Source organism: Strongylocentrotus purpuratus, unplaced genomic scaffold (genome assembly GCF_000002235.5).
Source record: "Strongylocentrotus purpuratus isolate Spur 01 unplaced genomic scaffold, Spur_5.0 spur5_scaffold_11, whole genome shotgun sequence".
In the NCBI taxonomy this organism is placed as follows: domain Eukaryota; kingdom Metazoa; phylum Echinodermata; class Echinoidea; order Camarodonta; family Strongylocentrotidae; genus Strongylocentrotus; species Strongylocentrotus purpuratus.
In genome coordinates, this window is record NW_022145596.1 from 30,496,640 (window position 1) to 30,512,576 (window position 15,937).

Sequence of the window (15,937 nt, forward strand, 5' to 3'; positions counted from 1 at the left end):
ACTTTGTCACACACAAAATCCATAAACATGGGTCCTACTTCTAACAAAAATACCATTAAAAATGGGTCCGTTTTTTCAAATTTGTTGGGCGTTTGCCATGCAAACACCCCCAAACACCCGAAAAACACCCGAAAATTGTGAGAAATGGGTCTTTTTTCGAGAAAAATGACCCTTAATAACGGGTAGGGGTTCGAGGCTGGAGCGGCACACCCCGTCCAAGCCAAATTTGAGTATCCCCCCCCTCGGGCATTAACATCACTCGCCGTGTTAATTTCAGTTTGTACATATACAAATAAATGTTGTTAATGAGAAAATTATGTTTGAAATGCCATACTGTCTTGTCTTGAAACTTGCAGCCCTTTTCTCCCGCCGTTTTTCTCTCACTGATTTTGTTGTTTGCTTGTTTGGTTTTGCAAAATTGCAGCTGCGTACACGTATTGCATGAGGTTTTTTTTTTGGGGGGGGGGGGGGGCGGGAGAAGACTACCTATGGCCCGCCAGGTTATGCCAATCGTTAGCTGTGGCCCGCGAGCTTTAAAAGGTTGGCCACCCGTGGAATAGAGAATGCCATCAGCAATTAAACTATGTCTTCTTTAAAGAGGGACCATGAAAGATACTTTTAACAAAAAAATAATAAATCCCGACTATAATTATTTCAGAATTGAAAAAAGATTTACCATAATGCAAAACGTGTTTGTGTCCACAAAAATATAATCAATATAATATGCTGAATCAACGGGTGTGATTATTGGACTGACTGATATTTCTTTTTTTTCTCTGTTTTGTTCAACTGCTCGTATATCTTTATCGATCTTTTTTACGTGCATGTAAAAGGAAACCCTGCAGTCTGCACTGTTTACATCGTGTTTGAATTCTACATTTTGCAAAGGAAGGAAAAAGAAGTCTTGCTCTTTGTGTATGCGAGTGCAATAAATATTTACTTTTCAAATGAACTGACTTAATTTATTTCTATCTATCTACTTTCTACGAAAGGAAGAAACAGTTAAAAATTAGGTTAAATAACTAACAATCATAATTGATTGCGAATCAAAGGGCCCTGTGTTTTATCTCTGTTTAGTTATAATTTATTTATTTATTTATTTATTAAAACATCTTTTAACAGGATAAAATTGATCAGCTCGCAGGCTGTTTTACATAATGGTCCTGCATAAGGATGGAAAATACAAATTCAAGAACTGACAATAAGAGTAGTTACAAACACAATAGCAGTTTTATACAAATGGTAAAAAACGAAAACAACACAAATAGGAAAAATAAGATTAGGGAAAAACAAAAAGAGGAGAAAAAAGATAAAATAATGCAATATGACATTAACATTATGACATTTTACATTATAATTATATAACAATGAAGTTAATAAACATTTCATGTCGAGATTAAGTCCAATGAATTGTGAATATGGTTTGTATTGCATACTTATAAAAGATAAATATCAAATTTAGGACGTAAAGTAGGTATATGAAATTTCTAGGTAATTGGGTTAGCAATAATTTTAGTTATTGCGTATAATGTAGTGAGGAGAAACGGCAGTGAACAATTGTTATCGATTAAAGGAACACTTTTTATATTGGTATTTAAAACTGTTTACTGAATTGGCATTTTGGATATCATTGGGAAGCTTATTCCAAATAACCGCTCCAGCATACTTAAAAGATTGTTTGAATAAGGTTACATTGGGTTTTGGCAATACTACATTAACAGTTTTTATGTACAAAGAATCGACAATCAATTTCATCAGGAAACTAGATATTAGATGAAATTAAAGTGCATTTTAAGATGGGGCGTTTATTGACAACGATCTGTCTCTCCTTATTCCCTATTTATCAGCAACAACCAAATCTGTATATCAATATAGAATAGTAAAACAAATAATAAAACATTATAAAAACCCTGAACACCAATTAATGATAGAAAACAAATATAAACAAACAAAAATAAACCCTGAACATCGAAACATTACAGTAAACAAATATTAAAACATAACACTAAACCCTCCACATCAATAGATTATAGTAAATAAAGTCAATATCAACAACAATAAATCCTTAATTTATATACTGTCAAACCTGCTTAAGTTAGTAACCACCTGTCTACAAAGGCCACTTTTTGTGTTTCCCTTGGGTGGTCGCTATAGACAGGTTTGACTGTAAATACTAAATAAACCTAATATTGATAATGATTGAGATTGTACAAACCAAAAGTATCATAAGTTAGAGTCCACAAAACAACCAGGAAAATGACAAACCCTGCTGCCAATAAAGCTGGAATAATTGTTTCGTGACATATTCTAATGAAACAGTTCTGCCAATTATGATTTATACTTGGTAGATAAAGTTTATCTTTTCAGAACTTTCTTGATCAAACTGTATGAATCTTTAAATAGATCAATACAGTTCTGAGAAATTACACATTTTATGTATCAAGAATAAATCATATCGACACAGTCGTTAATTAATAGAGGGAAAGTAGCAATAATTCCAACGTTATGGGCTACAGCGTACTTACCACGGAGAAAACAGCACTTGCTATCGAACCACTGGTGGTGTTTGCAAAGCAACAACATTTCTTCATGATCACCATTTCGACGGTGACCAAGGTGCAAAAAACATCGACAACGAAAGAAAAATAACAGCAATTGTCCCTTTTCTCCTCTCCTTCATATACGACAATCACCGGCATACAGCGTTATAATTGTTTCTCTTATTATTTTACGATTTAATGTGCGTTTTGTAATAACAGTTTTTAACGTTTTGGATCCGTATAGAATGATCAAATATGACTGGAGAGATTGGGAAGAATATCAATACGTCGGCTCGAACAGCTGTTGCTGAAAACTCGCTGAGTAATTTGATAGAAAGAAAAAGTTTTTCCCAGCAGCTGTATCAAGTTCAAGGCCCATACAGAGTAGGTCGTTTGATAGAATAGCCCATTGTAAATGGAATTAGAAAACTCATTTATATGGTCTCCTCTGGTATGTAATATTCTATCATTATATTGTTGTCATCTTCACATCCAAATGATTCGTATATAGTTTTACTTATATTTTAAATGTTATTGTCATTTTCACATTCCATTACTATTATACCCTGCATACTCCCCTCCCAAACAAAGAATTCCAATTCGCTCAACATGTCACCATCATCATCATTATCATCATTATCATCATTATCATCATCATCATCATCATCTTCATCATCATCATCATCACCATTAATGATATATTCCTCATGATCATCCTCAACGTTATCGACATCATCATTACCAACGTTATTGTCATCATCATCACCACAGTTATTTTCGTCATCATCATCACCAACGTTATTGTCATCATCATCACCAACGTTATTGTCATCATCATCACCAACGTTATTGTCATCATCATCACCAACGTTATTGTCATCATTGTCACCAACGTTATTGTCATCATCATCACCAACGTTATTGTCATCATCATCACCAATGTTATTGTCATCATCATCACCAACGTTATTGTCATCATCATTGTCACCAACGTTATTATCATCATAATCATCACCAACATTATCATCATCATTCCCTCCATTATCATCATCATCATCATCATTATTACCAACGTTATTGTCATCATCATCACCAAAGTTTTTATCATCATCACTATGAACGTTATTGTCATCATAAACATCACCAACATTATCATCATCATCATAATCATTCCCTCCATTATCATCATCATCATCATCATCATCATTACCAACTTTATTGTCATCATAATCACCACAGTTATTTTCGTCATCATCATTACGAACGTTATTGTCATCATAATCATCACCAACATTATCATCATCATCATAATCATTCCCTCCATTATCATCATCATCGTCATCATCATCACCAAAGTTATCATCATCATCATCATCGTCATCGTCGTCATGATCATTAAAACATCGTAAATTAATACATTATCATTACATGCTGAATTATCGAGCATCAATACAAATAAATCATAAAAATATCTATCCTTTTATAAATCACTTTATTCCATCGGCATGAGACCATTATTGTTGTCATGGTTACCAAGGACACACATCCGCTTTTTTGACGAGATCTTTCTCTTTACAATGTCAGTATCCTCATCCTGGCTGTCAATTTATCAATGAAATACATTTTTATTTCCACAAATTACATTATATTCAACACATAAAAATGCCGATACAAGTACATACACACAGTACATAACGATACATCAGTCTTGTACACAAAGAATTACAGACATACAGACATCTACAAAGTGAATTCAAGGTACAGTGTATAAACATTATATGGCAAAACAATTTAGGTAATCATGATGATAAAACGATTAAAAAGGTTACAGATAACCATGATTATATTATATTACAACTGGATATTATTACGAAATCATCTCAACGCGAGTAATTCAGTATCTATACCGATGCCAGATCATACATAATACAATCGCTTTCTTCCCGTACCATTTACTGTCCTTGTACCGAAGAGGGCTTTTCAGAAAATAGTAAAATGTATAGTAATATACATGTACATCTAAATATCTGAACAAGTATCGACTTTTTTACGTTGGGTTTCAAAGTTACTATCCGAAAATCATATCATGATTATTTGTTGATCTTGATATGTGAAATAAGAGTCTGAAATATAATAATTGTACAACTACGTCGATAAAAGTAATATATTTCTGTATAGTTCTGATGTTGGTTAAGTACTACGTAATTATGTACTCAGTCACCCAATTTACATCAGAATAACAGTCCATCCTATTACGAAGATCGCCTATTTAAAACGTAAGTAACAGAAGGATGAAAATCACTAAAATATTAAATATTATTTCAACATGATTTCTAGACTCAATTTTGCAGTAATGTATACAATTTAATACGTACCGTACAATAATTTATATTGTTTCCATGTATCTTTCAAATAATTGTTTTCGTATTTGTAATAATTATTTTGCTTATGTATAGTAACAACAAATATGTATGTACCGTACTCTAATAAATACAAAATACAAATTCAGTAGCTTAAAGTAAAAAGAACATAGATGTGTAGGCAGATAATGTAAGTTTATCCCAGTAGATATCCCAAATACCGATGCTTTAACATGTTACATTTTAAATTATTGTTGTTTTCTATAAAGATTATTCCCATCACTGGATACGTTAACTACGCAACAATGTATTCCTGTCACACGTAAATGAAATGTATAAAATTGATTTTTTTTTTCCTTCTTCTTCTCTCTCTTGTCGTATATTTGTTATTGAGCCTTTAACTTTTTGCACATTTCTGGATTTCGTCACTGATCGAGTAACCTCACTTATCATTTAGTCAATCGGTTAGTGCCCATTCCTTATAATAACGCATTATCTTTTTTTAAAGATACTATGTCCCATTTGCAGGCCCAAAAAATGAAAAAGTTAAATTCCAACTGCATTTGAAAGATAATACTAATTTAGAACTTCCCTAAAAAAGGTGGGGCTTGAAAATGTCTTCAAGTGGGAAAATAACGACTATTAGTTGTCAAATCGACTTTAGGGCTATAGAGCCCAAAATTAATAGTCTTGATTTTCAGACGATTGTACCGAATGGTCATACGTTTTATGCTGCGCAAAGATTCAATCAGTTTAATCTTGGCCATCACAAGAAGTGGGTTATTGATGTAGACAAATACTCATGTACCCTTTACAACTCTTTTCATGTATGTTATTACCAAAGAAGAAAAAAAGCCAGTCAGTCACTAAATAGTGTCTGACAGTGAAGTCTAGCAAGTAAACGGGTTTCCTTGCATAATTTGAATATGAGGACACTGCTAACGTTTAAATTTGACAGATTGGACATACATGACATATTCATAATTCCTGCAAAGTTCTACAGAATTTGAGGTTGGCTGCAAAAGGGACATAGTACCTAACTTAGGAGTACTGCTACCAATAATAATGATAATAATTTGTTTACCCAGGGAAGCCTGATCCACATGTTGTTCGCATGAGGGCGGCCTTGTAATCATGGTTACCTCAGCAATTGCCAGATACTTATTTCAGCCTGGGTGGAGAGTGGTAAATGTGGATGAATGCCTTGTTAAAGGACTTTAGTAACGGGTTGAGATTCGAACCCTAAACCCTTGGATTAAGAGTCGAATGAATGAATTCCTATACCACGACACCTCCAGTAAATGCAGTAAACGGATGTATTATAAAAGCATATTCCATGAATACTGTATGCACCAAATCGTAACTGCACAGCCCCGAGTAATACTGGAGCGTTAACACCCCCCTTCCCTACCTCGCTTCAAAGGTGTTGAAATTAGTTCTATATGAAAACCAAGTTTTACTCTTATGATATCATTGCGTGGGTTGGCAGATTTGTTAATACACTATATCATTTATGGGATGATGATTGTATTGACGGCTACATGTTGCCGGTCTAGCGTGTTGTTCGGTGCCATATTATTAGTTCCATATCCGGCATTCTCTCAAAATTTGGCGGTCTTTCAGGTCATTTCACCATGTGATGTCATGCAGTAAAATAATTAATTATGCCCTTACCTTTGCTTGGATTTTCCTGGCACTATATCAATTGTTTTGTATAGACCTGTTTGCATACATCGATACTCTAGTGTATTGAGAAGGTTTGTTCTTTGCGTTTTTAACATTAATACAGCTTGTTCAAAATAGTACGTGGCGTACTGTAAGACCCTTTGAACAATCATGGAACTAAATTCATCGTTAACCTTTCAGTACAAAGAGTTGTTCGTGTTTTGTTTCCTTCCTTTGTGTTGTTTATCAAGTGCATATCGGTCTATCAACATGTCATCTATCATTAACTGATCGGTTGATCACAATTCTGTCCAGTCGACATTTGACGAATTATTTACCCAAGTTGTCCTACATGTGTTGTCTGGATGTTGTTGGTTGACGCGTTGCCATGGTTATACCATGTTATATTGTCGGCCACGCCCATCTTTAAGCTCCTGGTACTGTGATAGTACGCAAATCAGACACAAGATCTGGAAAAAAAGAAACCAATAGAAGATGACTTATGAGAAGACTATAAATCAAAATATCCCCCCCCCCAGTCCATTACAACCAACAACGTGCATTCATGAATGAGATTCCGCCAAGTAAAATAACTCAATACCTACGATGTTCATATCTTTTTTAAATTTTATTAATTCAATTTCATCGTAAAAAATGAAAAATCAAGCTTGGGTTGCTTTTTCATGTAAAATTATATGTACAATACATGTTTTTGTTTGCACTAATAAACCGTCATCGATTGACTGGTTCATGACCTATGAGAACACACAATTAAATCTTCAACATGTACACCCGGGTGGGCCCCATTACCAAATTACTGCCCCGGACAACAACCCTACGCACCCCATTACCAACAAAATAGTCCCGGACAACTACCCTCCCCCACCCTATTACCAAATATAATTGTCCCGGACAACTCCCCTCCCCAACTCTATTACCAGAACAACTGTCCCGAACAACTACCATCCCCTATCCCATTACCAAAATAACTGTCCCGGACAACTACCCTCCATACTCCATTACCAAAACAACTGTCCCAGACATCAATCCAATCAACCACTTTACATGTTTATGAATACCGAACAGCGATCTTTAGGACGACATGTTGTCGCCTTGTGACTGTATTGAAACTTTGAAAGAGTCGTCGTAACTTATCACTAATACACACTTTGCTGGAAGAAAACGTATAATTCTGGTAAAACAATATATCATAGTAGAACTATCTCCTGAAAAGGACTGCTCTTCAGCTGGCCTCATATTTGAAATTGAATGAGAAATAGGTACCCCCACCCCCCCCCCCCCTGGCACCTACTCCGGGAATGGAGGGACCGCATTCATGTTCCCAAAATGTCCGGTAAAGGGGTACTTTTCACGCAACAAAGTCTGGCCCCTAATACACAAACAAATAGGCCCGTATTGACTTCACACACCGGACTTAAGGGGGGGGGGGTGGTGGTGCTTTCAAAGATAGGGAACTTGCATACACGTATCAGGGGGGGGGGCGGGGCGGAAGCTAAACACTTTATATTCAAACTATCATGCCAGATATATATATGTGTGTGTGTCGGCCTACATGCCCATATCTGCGTGCAGTGCATGTGGTTATCAACACGATTGAGTCGATTTATCGCCATTATGATCATTCCAAAAACTCACAGTATGCACTAATTCCTATGATCTACGTTGCCAATATTTCGCAAGTGCCTCCAAACAGTTTCTTCTTCTCCCCAATATAATCTCATGATCAGTAACCAACTTAAAGGGGGTGTAGCATGACGACACTAACTGTCTTTTCCGTGGCCTGACTCGGGGCCAATCGTGTATAATGAACGACGCGACCGCAGTATTCACGTTTATGCAACATACATGTACGCTAAACCGAAGTATGAGGTGAACTTCGGTCTGTTTCGCGAACGCTAGCGCGCGCTGACTGTTAATCGAGCCCATTCGTTTACGTGCAGTTGTCCAAAAGAAGTCGTAGATGCTACACTCCCTTTAACCATTTCAGTTTGTTTGCCCATTCCACACCCCCTCCCACCCCCTCCAAGGATGAATACTTGCCTTTGGTGCCGTCACGACGAACCAGACGACACATTGTGCGATGTCGATTACATGCTCAGCAACCTCTCCCATGCCCTATGTTAGAAATAAAACAAATACAACAATTTGTATTGGAATTTGAAGATTGTTATCGAGATCCTGGCACATGAAAACTGAAAACTCGATTTGAGTCTGGATCACCATTTGCAAGTACGGACTCAATAAGTGTTGTATACCCAATATGGATATGGTATTATTAATGATATAATGATATTATATAATACATGTATAGTGAAGATATAATGTTTTGGTCATTAAAGACCCCATCCGATGAAAATACAACTTGATATAAACGGAAAACTGAATGAATTTAGAATACAAATATAAAGGAATACAAAGTATTTACACTTTCATTATTGCACATAAGCAATTTAAACCTCATTTTCCGCCCCCTCCACATTACGGATGAACAGGGGTCAAATTTGCTGAAATTACAGTAGGTCGACCACTTCCGATTTTCAAAGCTTCGGATTTTGAGTTTTTAGAGAGCTGATACTCCTCTGACAGACACTAAAACGGCATATTATTGACATGACGGTAATCTATGGCTCATTTAGCTTTCCGTTGATATGTATTTAATCCACTTCATTTTTAAATTCGGATAATTATGGTCTTTAATCATCAAAGCCTTAGAATGGCTAGTAATATAATATAATTTCATAAATGACAAACATTTGATATATTTGTTTTTCTTTAAATTTACATCAACAACTCGTCAAGACAGTATGCAAGATTTTCTCCAAGCCAGTTGCACACATTGCCTATCATTGAACGATGAGAGATCTATATTCATCATGCATTATACGCCATTTTCGGTGTATAGCCTGTAATCGGTTTTTCGAAGTTGAGTCTGACTATAAATCATAAGAATAGGGATTAATTAATAAAATCATACTTACAATGAAAACAAATACGATAATCCAAGAGATGAGCTGAAGTACAATGAGTAATGGAATTGCAACCATGTATGGTATTAACATACACTTGGAGTTCTGCAAAATTGATAAAATATTATTTGTGTTAATACAAAAAGGCATCATTGTAGTTGATACATATTAGGATATTAAATATAGATGTAATTCATAAAATACTTCATTATTCTCTTTAGAATATGCATTAGCCGTCCAAATTCTTAATTTCAGGAGTACTACAGCGCTTTTTAATCATAAGCATCGTAACAAAATATTGAAGGGTATTCCTTTTGGAACTTTACTGTCAACGTTATCTCTCTCTCTCTCTCTCTCTCCTTCATTTTTTCTCATTATCTCTTGGTTTTCATTTCCTCATTCGCCCCTGTCACAACCATGACATCCATCTGCCTTAACCCCGAGCCTTTCGGGCGTTTGTCCTGCATATCCTCTCCCCTTCTCCCCCTCCCCTTTCTCCCTCCCCCTGTGTCACTCTCATTTCTACTACAGCCCTCACTCGCCCCTCTTACATCTAACACACCCCTCTCCGTAACCCCCTTTCGCTGGTCCCATCTCACCGCCATCGTTATACCCACCCCCTTCTTCCTCCCTCATCCAAACTCCCACCCCTCTCCCCCCTCTCTCTCTCTCTCTTTCTTTCTCTCCCATGCCCATGGCCCACTCATCCGTCTCCTTTAACCTACCTTAGCCACGCCCACCAGTAGGATAATGGATGCGATGAATAGAAAGATCAGGACGACCAGGTCAATACTGTAGGCAGCGTAAAGACCTTTCCTTGCCGCCCCTATATAATAGAACAATCACACGAAGAGATCACTGAAACCCATTACAATTTTGATCAATCCTACCGCCGCTAATGGCGACAGTATTGTCAGTGCGTTTTTACAGGAGGCATTTGAGCGTACAGGTGTGTTAACATGTCTTGTAAGATTTTAGAGTATCATATTTGTGTACATTGTATATTAAAGAGAAGGATTAAGGCATATTAATGTAATGGATGCCTGCATGTAAGTCAAATCGGTATGAAAACTGAGTATTCTAGGGGTTCCCTAAAAAAGTGTTGTGCCAATTATTATCATAACATTCATCTCTACCCGCCAGCTAATTAACATAGTTTCAATTTACCATTGATGATCAAGGAGGGGTTTGTTGGGGCAACAGTTATTAGTTCGCACATTGAACACGCACCAGTATACGAAGACATCTCGATGTAGTCCACGAACTCCCATAGCAGTATACCCACGCTCACCAAGCAGTAGATCTGACAATGAAATACCAAAATAAAATTAGGGAATGTTGAGTTCCGGGAAAGATGAACAATATATTTGTTTCCATTTTAACAAATATTAGTGTGAAAGAGTAAAATAGAAAAAACAAAATCATCTGAAATGGGTAGTTCTTCTAATGCCCTTATATTCGGGCTATGAAAAGCAATGGCAACTTCCATGCCATATGTTTGTGTACTCAAATACTCATTTCTGTAGAAAGTGCACGTTACCAATTAAAAAAAAATCTCACAAATCTCACAAAATCTCACAGTAAATACAAATACTGTTACATGATCAACGTTTTCCAATAGGGCCCACACAGTGTAATTCACAATGCAATCGCGTGACAAAAAAAAAATCGTCTTCAAGAAATAGTTTCAATAACAAACATTAGCCCCTTCTTCTATGTCCTGAAGTTTTCATATAAGAGCAGTTCCTTTTTTTATTTTAAATATCTTTACATATCGTGTCGTTCTTTTACTTAAGACTCGTTATAAAGGTCTTGAATTACAGAATACTGTATATTAAAGTCCTCTATTCAAAAGGCAACTAGAAACTTACTTTATAAGTATATGTTTTGATTAAGCTGCGATCGAGGAGAAAGGAAGGACATATCAAAGAGAGAGAGAGAGAGAGAGAGAGAGAGATAGAGAGAGAGAGAGAGAGAGAGAAACAGAGACAGACAGAGACAGAGAAAAAAGAAAATGAAAGAGAGATTGAAAGAGACATAGGAAGGGCGATAACTTATAAACATGGACATATCGAACATTTGGGAATATACAGTCGGGTGGATACAATTTGAAAGGATGAAAAACAGTGAATTTAGCATTTTAGAAGAAAAAAGTAATGACCACAATTACCTATTTAATGAGATATAATACACTTCAAATGTATTCATCTCCTTTACATGGATAGTCTATAACGACTTCCCGCGATGGCATATTGTTATATTCCTTACAACCATAATGCGGAGGGTTCACGCTCCTGTGGTTTTAGGGCCTTTGAAGAAGAAAAAACGAATTTCCCCATTTACAAATAAATCCGATCAGTGGACTTAAACTGATCCCTTTTTATACCTCAAAAAAACTTTAACATGGACAAAGATAAGGGGAAATACAAACAAACTCGTGCTTATATTCAAAACACTTCGCGGAAATATCGGAAAGCAATTCGTTTGCAACGGGATTTTGTAATGCGTGTAGTAGTATATCTAAAGTATCCAATGTAGAATTTAGACTACGTGTGCATGTCTAATTGCGGTATAGATAAACGAGAATATACCTATACATATCAACATGAAACGAAAGTAATATATCAAGTCATCTCCAAAACTCAAGTCGCCATTTTGGTAGTGCTGCGTGGAATTCGCTGTCCTCCTCCATTATCCATTCAAAAGAAAGCTTAAATTATACCTGTTATCTACTTATCAATAGGTTGTCATCATTGTATCAGTTGTTATTAGTACTAATTAAAGACTAATTTGATAACACAAAAGTTTTGTTTTGCCTTACTTTCAAGTTCTCGGTCTCCGAAATAAGCGATGAATGAAACAATGTCCCTTTTATGCTTCCTTATTTGGGATGAATTAATTTATTGTACCTTGTATGCTACCCTCGAACTGAAGAATTAATCGAGAATGAACTGAAAATAAGGCAATTACAGATGGAATACGACAAAATCCCAAAATTGGGAATGTATAAGTTTAAACCCCATGCGGGGGAGGGGTGCTACTTCTAGAAGTCTTGCTACATGGAAATACACACTGTTTATCGCATTATTCACATATGCTTACCTAATTAGCTGTTATCTTACAAACCCACACTCTAGAAATTTATATATATTTTTTTTACTTTGATTTCATTTTAGACATTAATGAACCCTGAAGTAGTTTGAAATCCTCGTCTCTTTTTCACAATCCCCAAATCCCACATGCTTGATGTAGCCACATCGGACTGTGGCATCGACATGGTTAAAGTAAAGTGATTTATAGTGTAGCGTGAACCTGTTCCTGAACCCTGTCACTAATAACAAGGAGTTCCGAAAGCAACATAACCTCTGAACTTGACCAAAAGAAACCAACAAAAAATATACGTCCAGTGTTCACTCACCAAGGAATATACACCACACGCTTTGGAACCAGTCCTGACATTGTCAAAGCAGCAGCATCTTGTCAAGATCGCCATGATGTTCCACTACTGGCTTATCTATCCCTTTCCCTCGAATGAAACCCTGCAAATAGATCAGTGGCTGAGAGTGGAGTTCAATTGCTCAGGAATTATGTCAGGATGCGAGCATATAATATATTTAGTGAAATCAGCTTGGCAGCGGACAGCGGCCGCGTCTTTTGACAGAGACGTCGTTGTTATTCAGTCGAGCAAACGTAAATGCATTCCTGTCATTGTGTTGTCACCCGAGCTCGAGTGACACTGATTTGAAATCCCTAAAAAAGGGGAAAAAAGAAAAAAAGTTAGAGTTATGAAAAACGCGCCCTATATAGCCAGAGGATCTTAATGGAGCCAGATTGCTTTAGACCTCCCACCTTGAACATTGATGGCATATATAGGTGAGGCTGTGGGGGATGCCCCCCCCCTACACCATTCATTCCTTCCTTTGCAAAATATTATCACAATTTGTCAAATAATATATAAAAATAAAGTTATAAGCTCGAGATTTACTTACAGTAGCAAGCCAACTCTCGTGAAATACCACAATATCACATAGGGTAAATTTCTTGAAGCGAGCACCGATGAGATTCTGAATAAATTCGGCCGATTACTTTATTAAGCTCTTTAATATACGCCTCGCGCTCTGACCGTTTGCATGTTTGATGAGAATTATCATATATACCAGCTTAAAGGCAAACCGTATCCAATACAATGGTAGGACTTTCGGGAAATTAACTCAAGGGAGTCAAGGACGACTTCATTCCCAATCGTAATGTCTATAAAATTCAGGTTCGGGTTATATCAATGTCCTGTTCGCACGTTTCAAAAGATGATGCACAGTGCTGGTAATATTGCCTACAGTATGAATCACAAAGATTTTCAGAAAATCAACTCAATAGGCAATTTCAATTCAGATTCTCTATTAATAATATACTAATATCTAATATTTAGGAGCGACGTAAACAAGGGCGACTTCTAGACACCATTTCTTGTTCATGATGTTAAAAGTATTCATTTATACTTAGCTGAATAAGTACCAAAGCGCTTACAAATACTAATACATGAAAAGAGGACAAAAAATGTACAGTACAGGACGTATATCACATAGATCATTGGGGAAAAAGGTGAGTTTTGAGGGATGGCAAGACAGGTAATTTCCCTTATGAAAAGAGGGATGCTGTTCCAAGTCTTTGATGCAGCTACTGCAAAGCATTTTTCAGCTGCTGAGAGTCTAATTGTATTAATTGTATTAATTGTATTAATTGTCTTCAAAATTCAGATTAAGGTTATGAAATATATCATTGTCGTGTTCGAATGTTTACAAAAGGTGATGCACAGGACTATTGAGATGATTTCAAATGATTTCAAATTATTTTATTTTTCATGCAAAACATAATACAATGAATAATTCTATAACAAAAATATGCAATAAAAAGACAAATATAGTAGAAAAAGCACGAGAAAAGATGGCCTCTGGTTGAATGTTTAAAGTCTGCCAGTGAGAGTGTTCTCGCGTTCATGTTTTTATTATTATATGAGCACGTGATAACCTACATGGATATCTCTCGTAAATGAGTTAATCACGATCCATTCTGAAATGAATAGTTCACTGCACCAGTTCTCGCGTACACTAAATACACGTAATCTAATCTCTCATTTGCCTGCATCACCCAGTCCCTCGCTTATTAGCATTTTGACCAGTGTGCCACAAGTGCCATAAGGGGTGTTTGAATATCACGCTAATGGCCGCCGCATGATAAGAGATTCATGACAGTTTCCAAGCCTGCACCTGCATTTTCCTGGTAATAAGTATCTCGCTCTCGGGGTATGGACATTAATTGGGCGCCAAACCGTCCATCATTATGTCGTTTACAGTGTCATATTGAAAGCAAAATAAGCATTCAGGCGTGTCTGCACTATCTCGAGATTGCCAAATATCCAGCTATTTTGAACTATCCCGATCGAAACTATCCAGCTATTTGCGTCTTCATTAGACCGAAGTGGCAAATTAGCTGGATAGTTGGTCGGGATAATATCCCAAGATATCTCGGTCTAGTTTGCAAAATATCCTTCTATTTCCGAACTAGCGGGATAGTTTGCGACCGTCTTCATTAGACCGAAGTACGGAGTCAATTATCCCGATCCCATCATGCACAACGATTTCCGGTTCGCACATGCGATCTATACCGCTCAGCGCTGACCTCGCAACCACTGACCTCGAGTAAACACGGAAAACCGCAAACTAGACCGAGATATCTTGGGATATTATCCCGACCAACTATCCAGCTAATTTGCTACTTCGGTCTAATGAAGACGCAAATAAGCTGGATAGTTTGCGATCGGGATAATTCAAATAGCTGGATATTTGGCAATCTCGAGATAGTGCAGACACGCCTTTTGGTGTTGTAAAAAAGTAGCAAACTGCATCATCCAGTAGGCCTATCAAGCATGCATGGGCAGTCAAACAATTTAATGTTCGTTGGGTTTTTTTTTTTTTACATACAATTGAAGACCTATCTTTTTCCACACAGCTGTGTTTTTTGTATTTTTTGTATTTTGTATTTTGGGGGTGAGGGGGAGATTTACATTGTAAGCACTAGGGTACTTATTCAGCTAAGTATAAATGACTACTTTTAACATCATGAACAAGAAATGGTGTCTAGAAGTCGCCCTTGTTTACGTCTATTTTCCCTGTTATAACAACAATAATATTGTTTACCCAGGGTCTCCACAGCACCAACGCTGTTCTTCCTGAGGGCCCTGCGACCAGTGTTACCCCAGTAACTGCCAATTACCCATATACACCGAGATATATAGGGGCAAATGGGGGTTAATGCCTTTTCAAAGGACGTTAGTGCCGGGCTGGAATTCGAACCCTTAACCTTTTGGATTGAGAGTTCAGTGTATGAC

The 15,937-nt window shown here is 36.7% G+C and overlaps 1 protein-coding gene across 2 annotated transcripts; it reads right to left on the reverse strand.

Moving 5' to 3' along the window:
• Window positions 1–6,354: 6,354 nt before the first annotated feature.
• Window positions 6,355–13,261, reverse strand: LOC100891165. Of its 2 annotated transcripts, none has more exons than XM_011663216.2 (6): window positions 12,971–13,261; window positions 10,720–10,855; window positions 10,278–10,378; window positions 9,565–9,657; window positions 8,627–8,701; window positions 6,355–7,035 (listed from the first exon to the last, which is right to left on the reverse strand). In XM_011663216.2, the coding sequence occupies exons 1-6, from the start codon at window positions 13,043–13,045 to the stop codon at window positions 6,958–6,960; spliced, it is 558 nt and encodes a 185-aa protein (XP_011661518.2). In that variant the 5' UTR covers window positions 13,046–13,261; the 3' UTR covers window positions 6,355–6,957. The 2 variants fall into 2 exon arrangements, with proteins under 2 accessions (XP_011661518.2, XP_030837008.1); XM_030981148.1 differs by having other exon boundaries at window positions 10,783–10,855; window positions 12,971–13,260.
• Between the last annotated feature and the right edge of the window lie 2,676 nt (window positions 13,262–15,937).

Coding starts and splice junctions, on each gene's coding strand:
- LOC100891165 (XM_011663216.2), bottom strand. CDS start 13,045: ATGGCGATCTTGACAAGATGCTGCTGCTTTGACAATGTCAGGACTGGT. Junction 10,379..10,719: donor CCCCTCCTTGATCATCAATG/GTAAATTGAAAC, acceptor TCTATTATATAG/GGGCGGCAAGGAAAGGTCTT. Junction 9,658..10,277: donor TACTGGTGGGCGTGGCTAAG/GTAGGTTAAAGG, acceptor TCAATTTTGCAG/AACTCCAAGTGTATGTTAAT.